The 17,060-nt window shown below is 33.7% G+C and overlaps 2 protein-coding genes and 1 long non-coding RNA gene across 5 annotated transcripts; 2 read left to right on the top strand and 1 right to left on the bottom strand.

Annotated features, from left to right (window-relative positions):
* The first annotated feature begins 1,136 nt into the window (after window positions 1-1,136).
* Window positions 1,137-4,075, top strand: LOC106179962 (endoglycoceramidase). Its single transcript, XM_013563790.2, has one exon. It carries the CDS (start codon window positions 1,660-1,662, stop codon window positions 3,160-3,162), a length of 1,503 nt encoding a protein of 500 aa, XP_013419244.2. The 5' UTR covers window positions 1,137-1,659; the 3' UTR covers window positions 3,163-4,075.
* Window positions 4,076-4,579: 504 nt separating this feature from the next.
* On the top strand, window positions 4,580-15,404 carry LOC106179997 (xaa-Pro aminopeptidase 1). Of its 3 annotated transcripts, none has more exons than XM_013563842.2 (21): window positions 4,580-4,765; window positions 5,499-5,631; window positions 6,785-6,848; window positions 7,404-7,508; window positions 7,660-7,700; window positions 8,080-8,131; window positions 8,366-8,509; window positions 8,635-8,730; window positions 9,007-9,088; window positions 9,419-9,581; window positions 9,753-9,797; window positions 10,046-10,183; window positions 10,407-10,465; window positions 10,617-10,694; window positions 11,161-11,232; window positions 11,460-11,590; window positions 11,882-11,986; window positions 12,260-12,328; window positions 12,608-12,684; window positions 14,403-14,501; window positions 14,790-15,404. In XM_013563842.2, exons 1-21 carry the CDS (start codon window positions 4,707-4,709, stop codon window positions 14,907-14,909), a joined length of 1,932 nt encoding a protein of 643 aa, XP_013419296.1. In that variant the 5' UTR covers window positions 4,580-4,706; the 3' UTR covers window positions 14,910-15,404. The 3 variants fall into 3 exon arrangements, with proteins under 3 accessions (XP_013419296.1, XP_013419297.1, XP_013419295.2); XM_013563843.2 differs by lacking the exon at window positions 11,161-11,232 and adding an exon at window positions 10,987-11,058 and having other exon boundaries at window positions 4,605-4,765; window positions 5,505-5,631; XM_013563841.2 differs by lacking the exon at window positions 11,161-11,232 and adding an exon at window positions 10,987-11,058 and having other exon boundaries at window positions 4,717-4,765.
* On the bottom strand, window positions 15,403-16,816 carry LOC106179999 (uncharacterized). The gene is made up of 3 exons (XR_001240084.2): window positions 16,709-16,816; window positions 16,121-16,245; window positions 15,403-15,952 (listed from the first exon to the last, which is right to left on the bottom strand). It is a non-coding gene; the product is annotated as an uncharacterized LOC106179999 (long non-coding RNA).
* Between the last annotated feature and the right edge of the window lie 244 nt (window positions 16,817-17,060).

Genomic DNA, 17,060 nt, shown 5'->3' on the forward strand with positions numbered 1-17,060 from the left:
GTATCGGTGCGGGGGAGTAACGGTGCGCGTATAACGGCAATTTTACAGGGGGTTTATCGATGCGGGGATCTATCGGTGTGGGGGCGTATCGATGTGCATAATGCAAAAATTTACTAAGGGGGAGTATCGGTGCGGGGGAGTAACGGTGCGGGGGAGTATCGGCATGACCCCTATACGGCTGTGGTAATACTCGTAGAAAAAGGTTTTTATTTTTTGACATGTCATAATACTAGCATAATCAAGATTGTTTTCCATTATTGAAGTGTGTAATTGTGACTAAAACATGGTATAAAATTCTTTTACTTCAATTCCAATACAACTGACATTCTAACTTAATTTTAAAAACAAATATAAAGTGTTACCAAAGATATAAATATGAAATAAAAATAAATTGTTTTTGTGATCAGACAGCTTTCATTGCCAAGTTCCACAACTACATATTTTTAAATTCAAACCCCATGTTCATTCAGGTGATTTCAGTACCCCTTGAATTATTTCATTTCTTTAAATTGGGAAGAACATCCAATAGAAACATCCAATAGCCAACAGAATGTCACCAAACATAAAATCAGCATTTTTTTTTGGTTTGTCCAGAATCAAAGTTTATTCAAATGATTTTGTACACCATCAGGTGAATATTTAGCTTTCCATGCTGCATCTTTTAATTTGGAAGCTTACATTACCAACACAATAGTGTTAGTGTTCCAAATATGTAGGATTTAAGAGAAAGAGAGAGAAAATAAAAAGCTGATAAGATGAATATTTATTTGAATACAATATCATATAGAAAGACTACAGTATTTTTCCATTTTATTTACATGTAACTATCTATAAGACCAAGTTTATATAAACAGAAGCTTGTCTCCCTATCTACATCATTAGACAAATTAGTGCCCAGTTAATTGCTTGTAGGTCAAGAGCATTTTAAGTGGGTACAACTTTCATTGTTTAAGAAAATTAAAAGGGGAAATATAGTTATGTTGGTGAAACAGAAATATTTGACATAACTATTGACAGAGTGAAAGCCACTGATTGTCCTTCAACGGAAAACACCCTATATTTATAAGTATACAATGTTCAATCAATCATTTATCTTCGCCTCGATTTCGGAATATAAATTGCTCTTGTGAGCCTCGTTTCCACGCAGTGTGTTGTTGTTATCATATCGAGGTCATGAATTAGTGTCACGAGATTCAGGTTAAGCCGAAACCAACTGTTAAATTAGGAATTTTCGGTGAGAAAGATGAGGTTTTGAAGTTAACTAGCGTGGGGATATTAAAGTTGATCCTTGACCAGGTAGCAGTTTTACAACTCTAGTGAGGTGACCCAGCTCTCACAATATGCTGGCAGGACACACAAGTTACGTACGTAGTACAAGAAGTCGGATGACCGTCTGGTGATGTAGACTGTGACGACTTACCGGATTCTATCCATCCTAACATGTTTTGCCTCAAAGTTGACCGGCACTCTACCACACTGTACAGATTGCGAGCTTTTGATTGACTCATGTGTACATTACATGTACGTGTACATGTACTCTTATATTATTAGCTGTTGATAACTCAATCTTGATAACACTACAATATTTCGTCCGTTTTTAGTTATTTGCAGTCACATTGTATCCAGTATTGATATAGAAACTTTCCACACCCAAGACTGATGAGTATGGAGTCATTGAAGATTTTGTATATGGCAGTGGCAGTTTTCCTCCTCACTACCCAAGCACCCAGTATCTCTGCAGCTGGTCTTCAAAAGATATCTGTTAATGCTGATGGATGGTTTGTGGACCCCAATGGGCGTGTGATGCTTTTCCATGGCATTAACATGGTGCAGAAAGGATTTCCCTGGTATCCAGCAACTCTACTAAACAAAACCAAACTAAGAGACTACAAAAATTGGGGATTCAATGCAGTAAGATTAGGTATGATGTGGAGTGGACTCGAACCACAAGAAGGTGTCTTCAACACGACATATGCAAATATTATGTCTTCGATTGTTGACACTTTGGAAAACTATGGCATGTACTCTCTGCTTGACATGCATCAAGATGTCATGTCTTCCAAATTTCAGTCATATGATGGGATTCCATTATGGTTGGTAAATAAACTTCCCAACCCCTCTCAAGATGAAGCTTTTCCGTGGCCCTTTAAGAATATAGGCTCGTGGGAAGATGGATATCTAGCTAAAGCCACTGGCATGGCATTTCAGGGATTATACAGTAACAGAAGTAATGCATTGGGCTACTTTTCACGATTTTGGCAGACCACTGCTAAGATATTTAAGGGCAGGGGTGGTGTTCTTGGCTATGAACTTATCAATGAACCTTGGGCAGGAGACATATGGAGCAATCTGAGTTTACTATTACCAGGCAATGCAGGTAGTCGTAATCTAATGCCAATGTACAAAGTGATAAATAAAGCCATTCGTGCAGTGGATGATGACACAATTATATTTTACGAGCCAGTAACTTGGGGTGTTATCTACAAAAATGATTATCATCACTTTGGAACTGGATTTAACATGGTACCTGGAGGAAGTGACTACAAGAACCGCAGTGCTTTGTCATATCATTATTACTGTTGGTTTGATAAACCTGCAGATGAACCCTTTCCCTACCCTGAATGGAAAAGAATAGCCTGTGATGACTTCTGGGGTCCTTTTGTATTTCTTGCTGTCCGTGGTGATAGAGAAAAAATAGGAGGAGGTTCCTTCCTCACTGAGTTTGGTATTTGTAGCACAGATGGTAATAACAAAACAGAGGGGACAGTAGAATGTGAGTCCACTATGCAGGGGGCAGATGCCGCACTCCAGTCTTGGACATACTGGGACTCTTCCTTTTATTATTCCAATGGAAGTGTAAACTGGAATCAAGTGAGGTCCTTTTCGCGTGTCTACCCAAGAGCCACTGCTGGCACTCCCAAGTATTTAAACTTCAATCTCACTTCTTTAATATTTACCTATAGATATGTTCATTTAGTTGCAATACAGCAACCCACAGAAATATTTGTGCCCAAATTTCACTACCCAAAAGGTTTCACTGTAGAATTGAAGGGCCAGCTGAAGTGGACCTTTGATATAAATGAATGTGTGATCTATGTGACTCCAGTAGACAGCAAACTCAAGTATATTAATGCTCAGGTGATTATAAAACCCAAAACTTAAGGTATTCTTCATAACATTGAGTAACAGTAGTTGGTGGGTAGCTGTGATCTAATATAACTACAGTATTTGAGTATTTGTAGTTTGTTATTCCTGTATCCAATTCAGCAAAACACCAACTTCAACCCCCTGTCTCCTGTTTCAATGAAAATTGAGTAGATTGTACACCTAACTTTTACTATGTTTCTACATTCCATTTGTTAAGAAGTTTATTTTTAAGTCGTACAGGTCAAGAGATTAAAAAAGGATTGTATATATTGAATGTAGTGAGATCCATAAACATGCTTATAGATGCTCTCTGTGACTAATGGTTTAAGATTTAAATATTTGGGGGGGGGGGGGAGTTGATTGTACACCTAACTTTTATTATCTTTCTACATTCCACCTTTTAAGAAGTTTTTTTTATAGTACAGGTCCAGAGATTTAAAAAGGGCTTGCGTGTGTTGAATGTACTTGTTTATATATGTAGATGCTCCGTGGCTAATGATTTAAGATTTAAATACAAAAATGCTTTCAATATGGTTTAGTATTTTTAACTTCAGCATAAAGAAAAATTCTTTAAAAGCAGCCTGAGAATGCATTGCTTCACTCTTAGCCATGTCCCTTGCTAATTGTTAATTTGATATATATGTATATATATATGCAAAGGTGCTGTGGAATATTTATTTTTGTTGTATCAAATATAATTGTTGATATGTTTTATGTGTTGATATATATCTTTATATATACCAAATTAATGACTGAAATTGCTTAAAGCATGTCTTATCCATTGGAATGGTTACAGTATAAAAATTGATTTTCCCTGAAAAAATTGTGACAGTTTTTCTGCAAATATACCATGGTTTGTTTATTATATTTTTGAGAAATGAAAACAAAATAAAGTGATACTGTAATTACAGAATGCCTTTTAAAATTATTGATGCCTTATGTCTTTTTTTTTTCTTTTTTTCCAAATTGTATTTGATAGCAGTTACCGTAATCTTGATTTTGTTCCAATTCTTGAGATGTGGACTAGAAACACAAAAGTAAAATTTTAAAACTACTGACATTTATTATAAGATTGTTTTGCAAGTTTACTTAAGGAAGTGTTCATCATACGCTAATAAGCGATTTATGTTGCACATTTTTGTGTAGACGATATTGCCTCTACGTAAACGGCATCATTTCCATTTGCTTATTTGGAACTTTTTTAAAAAGATATATAAATAAGTTGATCAGTAAGAACAAGCTTATTACAGTTTTCTTAATTATATCTTAAATATAATTTCTTAACAGAGATTGAATGAAGTATTTTTCTTAAATATTAGACCATTACAATTGTGTGATTGATTCAACATCCAAAACGGGAAAATGTGTCCCCGTAATATGTATTATGATTACGCAAGGTCCCCCAAGTAGCCTCGAATGCGTTGGATGTGACATGACAAACTCCCCCACTCCCTGCAAACACACTTCATACGGGACACTGTTATGGCAGCTTGCATGTGAACTAAACAGCAGCGGCATCTCCTACTGCATACCTGAAAAACTGCAGAAGAACTCGGCGAATGCCGTTTTTTAGACGTTTGTGGTGTCGCAGATTATCCCTTATCGAGTATTCATTAAGGTAGGCATTTTACCAACGACGACTTTTTAGAGTAACTCGAGATGAACTTTCTTAGGCCGAACCACCTGCATTGTTTACTGTACCTTTATGGCGTGACTACTACCGTTGTGTGGCCTTGCAGTCAGTCAGTAGGTCCCTTCTTTTCGTATTTGGGCTACAGTAAGTAGGTAGCATTAAAGGACTAAATTGAATCAATGCTGTATTATTTGTTAAGAAAGTTTTCTTTTTTTGCAAAATTTAACTTTGCTGGATAATCAGCTTTGCATTGAAATTATTTTAACTGCATACTCATTGATTTCGATTTAAAAGTGTTGACAATCAACATTAAAAAATTGCAGGTCTTCTGCCATTTTAAGTGGTCATGACCAGTCATAACCATGTCTGCACATGACAGTTAAAAATTAGGATTACTAAAAACCAAATGTTTTTGATGGTCTGAGCATAAAAACGCTACGAGACCATGCCATAATTGGTTTTGACAACATTTTAATGGCAAATTATTCAATACTTTTTATAATGTAGATAAAATATAAAACAATAATTGTGATTGTTTTAACATATGTGATTAATGAAGCAGTGTATCACCCTCCACACACCCCTCAACTGATTTTATGAATAAAGGCTCAGTGCATTATTTGTGAATTTTTTTTACACTGAAGATTTTTACATATTAATAACTTGGATGTATATAGAGGGCTGGTATAACACTGTTGTTTTAAAAGATGTTCATTAGTTTCAGGTTTTGCTCCATGTCTGCCAAGAATACCTCATTAATTCTTCATAAGTTGCGTGGCTTGATGAAAAACAGTCACTATGTCACGGAGGAACTCCAGGCATATATTGTACCTTCAGAAGATGCTCACCAGGTATTATGTGCTTTTTGGTATTTTTCTTTAAATCATTTAAAGCAAAGTGTGTTTTTAAATATATTTGTAAGTAAATGTCAGTGTTTTAGTATGCTTTGTGCTTTTGATGACAAGTATACATATACTACTAAGAAGTGTATCATGCGATATATATATATATATATATATGGGTCAAAACACGGTATTTGAAATGTCTCTGACGGGACATTTTAGAGACAATTTTAAAAATTACAGTTGGTAAACGATCCACATGGTTTCTTTTAAATACATTTTTATTTAGCTGGACCATAAAGGATTATGTAAAACAAGCAGCTAATTTGTATTGAAATTAATGTGGGAATGACAATCACTTAAAGGTCGGTCTCTGACGGGACATTTTTGACCCCTGTATTTTTTTACCAAAACTCCAATGCAAAATTCTCTTTGAAATTTCATTTAATCAAGACTTTTGTGATTCATATTGCAAGATAAAAGTCTTGGGAAGCAATTAATGCACAAACAGGCCAGTTTTGTTTACTTTCCTTGGCAGCATGGGCTGTTGAGTGTAAAAAGTCACTGTCTCTGACGGGACGTCTCTGACGGGACACTTTTGGGCACTATTGAAAAATCTTAGAAAAGAGGTTTAAAAAGCCACATTTTTGTATCTAATGAATCTTACTTGATGGTTATTGCAAAATAGCATTTCTGTACATTAGAAAAATCACCAGATGCAATATGTTTAGAATATTAATTAATTATCATGATCGACACAGCGATAAGGCACAGTATAAAATTTTCACGTAATCCACTGTCCATTACTGAAGTTCATGATGACATAATTCAATATCAATCAACATTTTCCATGATAGTTCACATAATAAATCCTGTTTTTCAATTAGTCTTAGAACATATATCTTTTCTGCACTTTAGAGATTTTTTCAACCAGTCACATTAACAGGTGATGGAAACAAGTATATATATATATATTTTTTGTCTTTGAAAATAGTAAATATCAGTAACATTTTTTTAAAGTTTATTTTTTATTTTTTCCACACAGAGCAGACAAATGAAATGAATCTTTCTTTCATTTAAAAGAGAAATTTGAAATCCATTATCAGTATTTTTAAATATTAAAAAATATGCATATTTAATGTGTGTATTTGAAACCTTTCAGAGTGAGTACATAGCTCCTTGTGACTGTAGAAGAGAGTTTGTTAGTGGATTCTCAGGGTCTGCAGGTAAGGCAAGTCAAGGTTATATACAACTTGGGAGTTCATATATTTTCTCAAAACTGAAGTTATTTAAAAAGGTGATTGGTTATCTGAAGCTTATGTTTATTTGTGAGAAAACAGTTGAATTTGTTTCAGATTTGCTACTAGCTGGAGCTTTGGCTGTCACCTTCATTATTACAAGAATCTTGAGGTCACATAAAACGATCTATATTTGGTTGTACTAAGCTTCCATTATGGAAAAAGAAAAGAAATTTACGTTATAACAAGAACATGTTGAGATGCTAAGTATTATATTTCAAACTCCTTTTGGTGAGAAGTGTGACTTCTTTGTCCTATCACTGAAAAAATGATAATCTATAATGAAAAGGACTGGTTAGAAAATTTGCAGAGGGCTATCAATTGCAACAAAAAATTTAGCAAGTATATTATTCATTTCATTTGTCTGTTTGTAGTCAGATTTTTGTCTGGTGATAAAATAGTTGACAAAGTGGTATTAGAAAACAAAATTCAATGCACTGCATATTGCATGATTTCAGTAAGACCATATTGTTTTCACTGTAGGATCAGCAGTTATTGTGCAAAATAAAGCAGCAATGTGGACGGATGGACGCTACTTCCTGCAGGCAGAGAGACAAATGGATGACAACTGGACTCTGATGAAGCATGGTTAGTTACCTGGTCTTGAATGTTCAGCTACATCATTTAAGCAAAGTTGTTTGACAGCTACCTAAACCATTATGTTTTGCTAAAAGTTTCAAAATGAATAAGTATTTTAAAGTTGTTAAAACTTAAATGAGTCTGCTTTTTGTCTTTGCAGGCCTTCCTGAAACTCCAACTCAAGGAGATTGGTTATCAAAGGTAATAACCATTTGTCCTCATATGCATTAACTGTAAGTTTGTATGTTAGTTGCCCAATTGATCTTGAGGTAATGAGAACCAATGGAGGATATTAGTCATTTTCTTGGTTTCTTGTACATATATTGGGATTAGTTTATTGAAATGTAATTGTGTGAATCCAAGTAGGAGGGTTTGAGAACTTCATTTAATAGTTACTATTTCCTTATTAATTACTTTATTTATTTATTTATTTGTTTATTTTATTTATTTATTTTATTTATTATTATTATTATTTTATTATTTTTTTGGTGCCCTTAAAGATGGAATAATATACTTTTTAAACAAAGTGTAATTTTAGTTTGATGCAATACATGGTTAAATTTTTACTATATGCTTGCAGGTGTTGCCACCAAGTGGCAAAGTTGGAGTTGATCCATTCCTGCTGTCTGCTGGTTAGAATCTATTACATATTTTATTTTGTATATTTATATTTGTAAATCATGGGATTTTAGATTTACACGAAGTACCAGAGATTTCTTGCAATTATATATTTAGATACACATAACCTTACATTTTCACAAAAATAAGGAACAAAAAGAATGACAAAGCTTTACCATTGTTAAGTGATATCTTCAATGCCTAGAAACATCAGGGATAGGCAAACTACTGTTCAGTAATACTTTCAGAGAGATGGAAAGAGTTGTCTAAGACTTTGGAATCAAATGGTCATATGTTGGTGCCGGTGGCTCAAAATTTAGTGGACATTGCATGGAATGACCGACCACCTCCACCTAACAACCCTCTCATTGTGCAGCCTCTGAAATACACAGGTATAATAGTTCTGACTAGTGCTTAGAATTTTCTTATTTAAATGTAAGTGTATCAAAAATGTTAAATTTTGTAATTTTGGTATTGACAATTTTTTCCTAAACACTTATGTTAAAAAACTATTTAGGTTCTACTTGGCAGGACAAAGTTAGACAAGTAAGAGCCAAAATGAAGGAGAAAAAGGTTGGAATGCTGGTTGTTACAGCTTTGGATGAAATTGCTTGTAAGTAATCTGCAACTTTTTTAAATTGTAGAATTTTGCTTAATAATTAAAAATCATTATTCTCTTTTATACAAAGTTTCTGATTTTTAAAAGAGCAGGAGAGAATATAGAGATTTATTATTTGAAAGAAGAAACTCAGTTTTAATAAGGTTTTATGGGTACGTGGGGGGTATTGAGCAGTTTTTACCGTCAAATAGGATGGCAGAGTGAAACTAATTTGCTAAATATTAGGAAACATTCTGTCACCTACTTCACCATATTGTTTTTATGATTCAGGGCTGTTTAATTTGAGGGGATCAGATATTGCCTACAACCCCGTGTTCTTTTCCTATGCCATTGTAAAGGAAGACATGGTCGGGTAAGCTAGCATATACCTTCTTGTTCTGTCATGTATGAAAGATAGTTGTAGTAATGTCATTGATTGTAAATCTGTATGATGTCATTTAGTTTTGAGGAATATTTGTTTCTTGTGGAATTAATTCAACATGTTAAAATAGATAAGATCTTTAGATATTTGATTTAGATACTTTGAACTGTGTTGGTGAGCTTGGAATGCTACTTTCAGTTGAATGCCAGAATTAACCAACATCATTAATTTATTAGGCTGAAGACAACATCACTGAGTATATGAACTAAAGTGTATAGGCCACCTACATTGAATGTCATCATCTCTGTTTTATTTTTAAAGATTATGGATAGATGAAACCAAGCTAGATGCAGCAGTTCTTCATCACCTCAATGCCGCACAACAGAATGGAGATGGCAGTGACATAACAGTTACTCTTTATCCCTATGACTCCATAAAAGACTATATCAGTGCGTTAATGGAAGGCATAACAGGGAAAGTGTGGGTGAGTGATCATACCATGATATAGATTGATACATATTCAAATTGACTCATTTTTTAAAGTTTTCTGCATAGACTTATGATAAAACAATTGACTATTGACTGCCAATTGTATATGCAGTCAATAGTCTATAACTATAATTAGGCAAATATAGTTTGGTGTTATCTTTTTCAGATAAGCAATAAATCTAGTTATGCCTTGGTCAGTTTGGTTCCGCAGGTAGGTCCTTACAAATTGTCTGTTTTAATTTTTAGTGTGTGTGTACATAGCATTACATTGTTGGGTATATAACGTAATGTCATATAGACTTTATGAAGTCAGTGGTATGAAAGCCTTTTAGTTTGATTTCTGCTGTATGATAGATATATTTTTTGTACGTTTTCTAGTAATTGCATGTAAATAACCTTTTTTTTTATCAACTCAAAGTGGTTATTTTAAAGAGCTACAACATTTTTATATACACGTAGAACAATCATTATGGAGAATTGAGCCCTATAGCAGAGATGAAAAGCAAAAAGAACAGCACAGAGATAGATTGTATGAAAAGAGCTCATGTCAAAGATGCTGTTACACTATGTGAATATTTTGCTTGGTTGGAGAAGGAGGTAGGTAGCCTAGTGAAAATGTTTCAGTTGACAAAGAAAAAGGTACGGTCAAAATACTTGTGATTTCTAGACATAATCTTTAATTTTTATTTTGGAGAATGGCCATTAAAACAATAAAATTAGCTATTTATTTCTTTTGATCATAGTGAGGTTAAAATTCTTTAGGAAGCTGTCAAAGATTAGTAATTTTAAAGATTTTTTGCACTGTTCTTTCCATTAAAAGGTTCCAAAAGGCAATGTTTCAGAGATGTCAGCTGCTGAAAAACTAGAATTGATTAAGAGGTATGTTCTATATCACATAAACTAAGTGTAAAAGCCTAAAGAAATGATGAAAAAATTCTAATAAACAAAAAAAAAATCCTGAATATCAAAGAGAAAAAGATTTTTTTTGTATTATTTGCCTAATATTTTTCTGCAACTCTCTTTATTTTAGGCAGCAGGAAGATTATGTGAGTTTAAGTTTTTCCACCATTTCCAGTTCAGGTCCTAACGGTGCTGTGATACACTATAGGTAAGTGGGGGGTATTGAGCAGTTTTTACTGTCAAATAGGATAGCAGAGTGAAACTAATTTGCTAAATAATATGAAGTCTTCTTCATAATCAGACAGAACATACAGCATTGAGCTGATGAAAAACAATGTAAATACATACATTCTTCTCTAATTATAAAAGCTTTAGATTTTTAAGTGGTTTAAAGCAGATTTAAAAAAAACATTTTGACTAATAGTTCAAAAGTGTTTTCAAATGGGATGCGAAAAAGTATTAGTTAAACTAAATCTTTGTTAATGATGCCGGATTTTCAGACCAGTCCCTGACACCAACCGTCCTCTCTCCACTGATGAGATTTATCTGTGCGACTCTGGGGCACAGTACAGGTATGCCAGACTTGAGATTTTTTGCAATAAATGTCTCCTTATCTAGGTTTGTCTGATTTTTCCTATTTCTTTTTTCTTTTGTGTTTTCTTGTCCAACAAAAGTCCTTCCAAAGAGACATCTCGTGAGTTGTCAGTGGATGAAATGTACCTTTGTGACTCTGGAGCTCAGTACAGGTAGAAAACCATCATCTTAATGATAATATAGTTATGCTAGCAACATATGTAGCATATCAATTTGGAGAAGATTGCCTTTCGAAATCGCATATCCCAAATCATATACCAAACCAAAATCTGAAAATTTAGAAATTATATTGTATGATGTTCAAATGTATGCATATGTGTGTCTGTCTGGTAGGCCTGATATTACGTTTGCAGTATGATGTATGTTTTATATACAATAGGGATGGCACAACTGATGTCACCAGGACTATGCATTTTGGTAAACCAACGGCATTCCAACAGGAGTGTTTCACTAGAGTTCTTCAGGGCCATATAGCTTTAGCACTTGTGATATTTCCAAATAAAACCAAAGGTATGGTACTTTCACAAAACAGTTTTAGAAGTACCGTGCATACTGTTTTTTAGTTGCATCTTGATATATTTGATTAAATGTATATAGATTTGAGTTTCAATGGTTAACTTTAAAAAATTCATACCGTGAGTTGTCTTATGGGTCACAATTGCTTTTGTCTCGATCATAGATATTTATACACATTGTTATCATAAATATGTGGTGTATAGTATAGGTACTAATACAATGGAAAGTGTCATGAATTTGAACTGTTGAAACATCAAAGCTCTTAATTCATGCATTCTCCTACAGGTCATATGTTGGACACCCTGGCTAGGACGGCATTATGGGAAGTTGGGCAAGATTATCTTCATGGAACAGGACATGGAGTAGGAGCTTTCCTGAATGTCCATGAAGGTATGTCACTGAAAACCTAACTTTATTCTGATATCAGCATAATGAAAGTAATAGATTCAGTTGGATGCTTAGGGAAAGAATATACTGGATGTCTTTTCCACTGGTGGCCTTATGTCTTAAAGGGACGAAGAGGAATGATGATGATAATTTTCCTCTGTTAATACTCTTGGAAACAATATTAATGGTTTAGTACATATCCATCCTTTATTCATGTTCTGTCACTCTCTTGGAAAAAGATTTTTACAAATTAATGGCATTATTAACTTTCATTAGGCCCCTGTGGAATCAGCTACAAGTCCTTCACAGACTGCCCACTTCAGGAGGGGATGATTCTCAGCAATGGTATGTAAAGGGGACCATTGTGACTTGGTTAAAAGGACTTTTAAGTATTAAAATAGTCCTTTAAGTCTATTGACATTCAACACATTAAGTTTATTGAAATTCAACACAAAGAAAAAGATGGTCTAAAAGGTTAAAGTGATGGATAATAATACAGCATATACTATATAAGACTGCATGCACAAACTAACATTAAAAATGACGGGGCTGCTTGGCTTGGGTGTTATCAATTTTATTATCATCCAAAAAAATTAATCTCTCAATTTGAATTTTTTTCTTCAGAGCCTGGTTACTATGAAGATGGACAATTTGGAATAAGGATAGAAAATTTGTTTTTAGTCAAGCAAGCAGAGACAAAGGTATACAGTGATATTGAACTTTAAATATGGAACACTAAATCTGAAGCAATGCATTTGATCTTAGGCAAGTTTTCAAATATTTGTGCTTATTATGATGAAACTACACCCCTTACTGTTTTGACAACCATTAATTAGTGATCTAATTTTAAACTTAAAAGTTTTGACATTTGTAACATCTAAGTTTTTTTCCTTAGAAAATTCTAAAAATACATATAAACTAGCTGATACCAGTCACATCAATTATTTAACCATGATAAGAAATTATTATACATGATTTATAGAATCTCTTTATATACTATATTCTGTGTGAAAGTCTGATTTCCACACTTGCCCTGAGTCAAAGATTTTGTGACTTTAACAAAAATTTTCTGGAACAACCGGGCTCTAGAGAATGCCACATAGGTCCATAAAGCGATGACGTCATAGCATAATTACACAAAACAATGGCACATCTAATGCAATATGGAAGTTAGACAATGAAACCTTATCACCATATCAAAACAATAAATATTTATTTTTTAAGTGTTTTACATCAATAAATACAGTTAACAGTATTTGGTGTAATTTATAAATGATGCTAAATATTTTATCATGGTAATTGAGACCTTTTATTTGTTTGTGACTTGCATTTTCAACCAACATCCAGTAAAAAAACAATAAAATTAAAAACCCACCTCCCTATCCTGCCTTCAGGTGCAAAAAGAACTATGAACAATCATTTTATATTAATATATATTATAATAATTATTATAATTATTATTATTATTTTTAATTTTAAAAAATGGGACTGAGTGGGAATTGTAGCCACTGCAGCGTGTTTGGCAGCCAAGGATGTTATCCACTGTACAACCAAATCCTGCTGTCTGTTGTAGTGTTGTTGATTTTATATGATACCTGTCACACGGACCGAAACTTTACGGAAATTGCTTAAGGCTGGAAAATGCCTTTAAAATATGCTTTTAACAGTTATAATCAAATTCAAAGTCCATCCACTTTCTTCCCACTTCCATAAGGTATTGCTAACACCTGTCAGTTGTCAACAGATTATTGTAGTTTGGGAGAAAAACCTGACAAGGAAACTTTGGCTTATCTGCTGTTACTATATAGATATCTGACTGTCTGAAAAAGTTATTGCTTGAATTGATTGTTAGACCAACATGTTGTCCCACACAGCATAATATCTGGAAATGTATAGAACCCACTATGTTATATACTAACAAAATACATTTTATACATGCAATTTGAATTTGCTAGGAAAAGGGGTTTTCTCAGGAAATTTCTCAAATCAAATTTCTCAAAAAAAAAAAAAAAAAAAAATTAAAGTAAATCAAATTGAAGTAGATGATAAACCTGGTATTTAAAATATTTTACATACCTGCTTTCTTACCAAACTGATGAGTCATATTTTAAGTCATAGGGGCCATTCAGAATAGATGATCCGAGTACTAACTGATTTGCTGACTGAATATGGCCGTCCCTACTTCAAAAGTGATGCCACTGATTCCCGATGGTCTCCCCGCCTCAGTTAGTACTCAGATCATCTATTCTGAATGGCCACATAGTTTTTAGACTACATGAAATCCAAAAATATTCTGGAATGGGTTCAGTGCCAGCTTTATATTAGTCAAAACATTGAACTAGAATTGTTTGACACTCCACACTAGCAGCTGTAGGAATTTTTGATGTCTGTTACATAAATCTTTTTATTATTCTATCAGCACAACTTCAAGAACAAAGGATTCCTAACTTTTGAACCTCTGACTCTGGTTCCAATACAAACAAAGATGCTGGTGCCATCCATGCTGTCACAAAAAGAGGTGAACAGTTTACTTATACAAAATTGAAAGGCACGAGTTGAATGTCTCACATAATGGGACTTTTTACTCAGTTGTACATCAGGATTTGAAGTTTAAATGCAGCATAAATGTAAAGGCATTAGTTTTTTTTTTTAACTATTAAAATTTTGTTGTCATTACACTTTAAATTCATTTGTAACTGAATTACCAGTGACATCAAAGTAGTTACATATTACAATATTACCAAATTTTTTATGTTGTGTGTCATTAAAAACAAGTTGTATTCACAATGTTTCTTCATATTCCCAGATTGACTGGCTGAATGCATACCACCTGTTATGCCGGGAAGTGGTGGGGCAAGAGCTGAAGGACCAAGATAAGCAAGAGGCATACGAGTGGATGATGAGGGAGACTGAACCATTGGGTTAAACTGATGTCCTGTTCACTTTAGTTGGACTTTCATTTACATTCACAGACAGTTACGGCTTTTAAGAACTTCAAATGGCCAGGAAAGAAGACGTAAAAATATAATTTTTTTCTTAAATTTTACAAGACTATTTTTAAATTTACTGTTACTGACAGTGTTTCTAAAAGTGAATGGTCTATTGATAGTTGGCAAATTTAATATTACTATAAATAGTACATATCATTTTAAAGACATCCCAACTTACTTTCAACACTGCCATTTTTGTCAATGATATTTATCCTGTATGTGAAACCACTTGTTGCTGTCTGATTGTGCATTTCGTTAATTATTCTGGTAGAGTATATATACTAAATTTGAAATTGTCAATTTTTCAACAGTTTATCACAACCAGAGAATAGAACTTCTATAGCATTGGTGTATTTAGACATATTTTTTAAATATTCATTTTATTCTATCATGCACAAATGTTATGGAAAATATACATTACAAAACTGCAATGATTTATGGTTTTATTAAAATTGACATACAGCTGACATCTTGATCACAGGTACAAATACTTCCCAATCACATACATTTCTAAAAATCATTAATTTTCTTGATACTCAGCATTCAAACTGATCTCTCTCTCTCTCTCTCTCTGACAGATACAATTGTAGTGCTTAAATGATCCTTTCCTCTTTTTAAATTGAAATATTACCATTTCACTAGATATCTCAAACTACAGAGATCTTTGATAAGCCTTCCTATGTTTGTGTCAGGACAGTAGTTCAAAATTGGGGGGAAAACTTTTTTCATAATTTGGACTAAATAATTTATTGAACCCCACAACCACTAGGTTCATTGCTGTAGCTTCTAGGCAACAAATTCTTAAGTTCCCGACGAGCAGACTCAAAATCACTGATGAAACTTTCTCTATTTTGAATGTTGTTGTAGTTGATATCATGAATAAGCTTGTTCCTCTCACGCTTCAAGCGATGCATTTTATTCTTTAACGGCAATGGCAGTGGCCTGGCTGCATGAGTACAAGCACTCTCTATGAGATCACCTGCACAAAAAAATCCTTTGTTAGTTGAACAATGCCATGATACATATAATTGCATTACTTTAGCTGATCTTAAATTTCAAGTTTATTCTTATTCTTTTCATTTGTGTTTATCTAGTTTTGTAAATATGTACCATACATTTCAAACATCAATTGACAAAAAGGCACCACCTAGCCCATTTCCTGTTGCATTAAACTGTTCTTTTAGAATAAATTCCAATTCTTTGCTGGTTCGTATAACCAGTTCAAAATCATTTCTGCTGTAAATTGGTTCCGACTCTATATTCCCCATTCCCCTGAAAATCAGAATTGTGAGTGCTTATAATTGAGACTATTAAACGTTTGGAGGACATACACTGTAGGATCCTGTATAAAGAGTCACTGGACTGAAATAAAGCCTTTATAATTTCAGGATTTGAACTGCCGTCTCTGATACCGATCACCACAAAAAGGGACGTACTAGTGTATCCTAACAACCGTTGTTTATCTACCAAAACAAGTAACTAATGATATGTTAATGAATATCATAAAACATAACGTTTATGAAAGCTAAGATACGGTCCAAGTGAAAATAGTAGCAGTAGCCGTATAGCTGATGTAACCTTAGACAAAGCCATGCGCTTTAATAATATCCTTTATGGTGCGAACTAACCATAGAAGTACATGTAAGTTGAGTAGGGGGTGTGAAAATAACTCCCCACCACCAAACCACCCCATCTTTTTGATACTCTGGTAGTGACTTCGGTAATAAATACCTACCTGTATACTTTCTTTAAAAGCTATCTTTAACTGTTAAGTGACCTCGGTTCGATCGTGCTTTTGGTCAACGCGACGAAAACGAAAGCAATAAACATTTCCAGTGGAAATAGGTACTCGTTCACGACAGTCTTAAGTACATTTTACGACATAAACACATATGCGTTCCAGTCGCAGGTTTATAAAGGGCCAAGTCAGATTTCCCCCCAAGATTCGACTTAATATTAAAAAATAAGTTAGCAGAAAGATATGTAGCAAGGTTAAACATACTGCATATTTTACCTGTTACAGCTATGTTAATCTCGATTTTTGTGTTAGATAGGTAGGCCCCTAATACACTGTCACCCAGCGATAT

The sequence above is a fragment of the Lingula anatina genome, chromosome 1 (assembly GCF_051362555.1).
Source record: "Lingula anatina isolate TDL-2025a chromosome 1, LinAna3.0, whole genome shotgun sequence".
In the NCBI taxonomy this organism is placed as follows: Eukaryota; Metazoa; Brachiopoda; class Lingulata; order Lingulida; family Lingulidae; genus Lingula; species Lingula anatina.

Bases quoted from the DNA above. Each gene is read 5' to 3' on its own strand.
- LOC106179962 (XM_013563790.2), top strand. From the start codon at position 1,660: ATGAGTATGGAGTCATTGAAGATTTTGTATATGGCAGTGGCAGTTTTC.
- LOC106179997 (XM_013563842.2), top strand. From the start codon at position 4,707: ATGCCGTTTTTTAGACGTTTGTGGTGTCGCAGATTATCCCTTATCGAG. The intron at 9,798-10,045 runs GTAGGTCCTTAC...ATATACACGTAG, and splicing joins TGGTCAGTTTGGTTCCGCAG to AACAATCATTATGGAGAATT. The intron at 11,591-11,881 runs GTATGGTACTTT...ATTCTCCTACAG, and splicing joins ATTTCCAAATAAAACCAAAG to GTCATATGTTGGACACCCTG.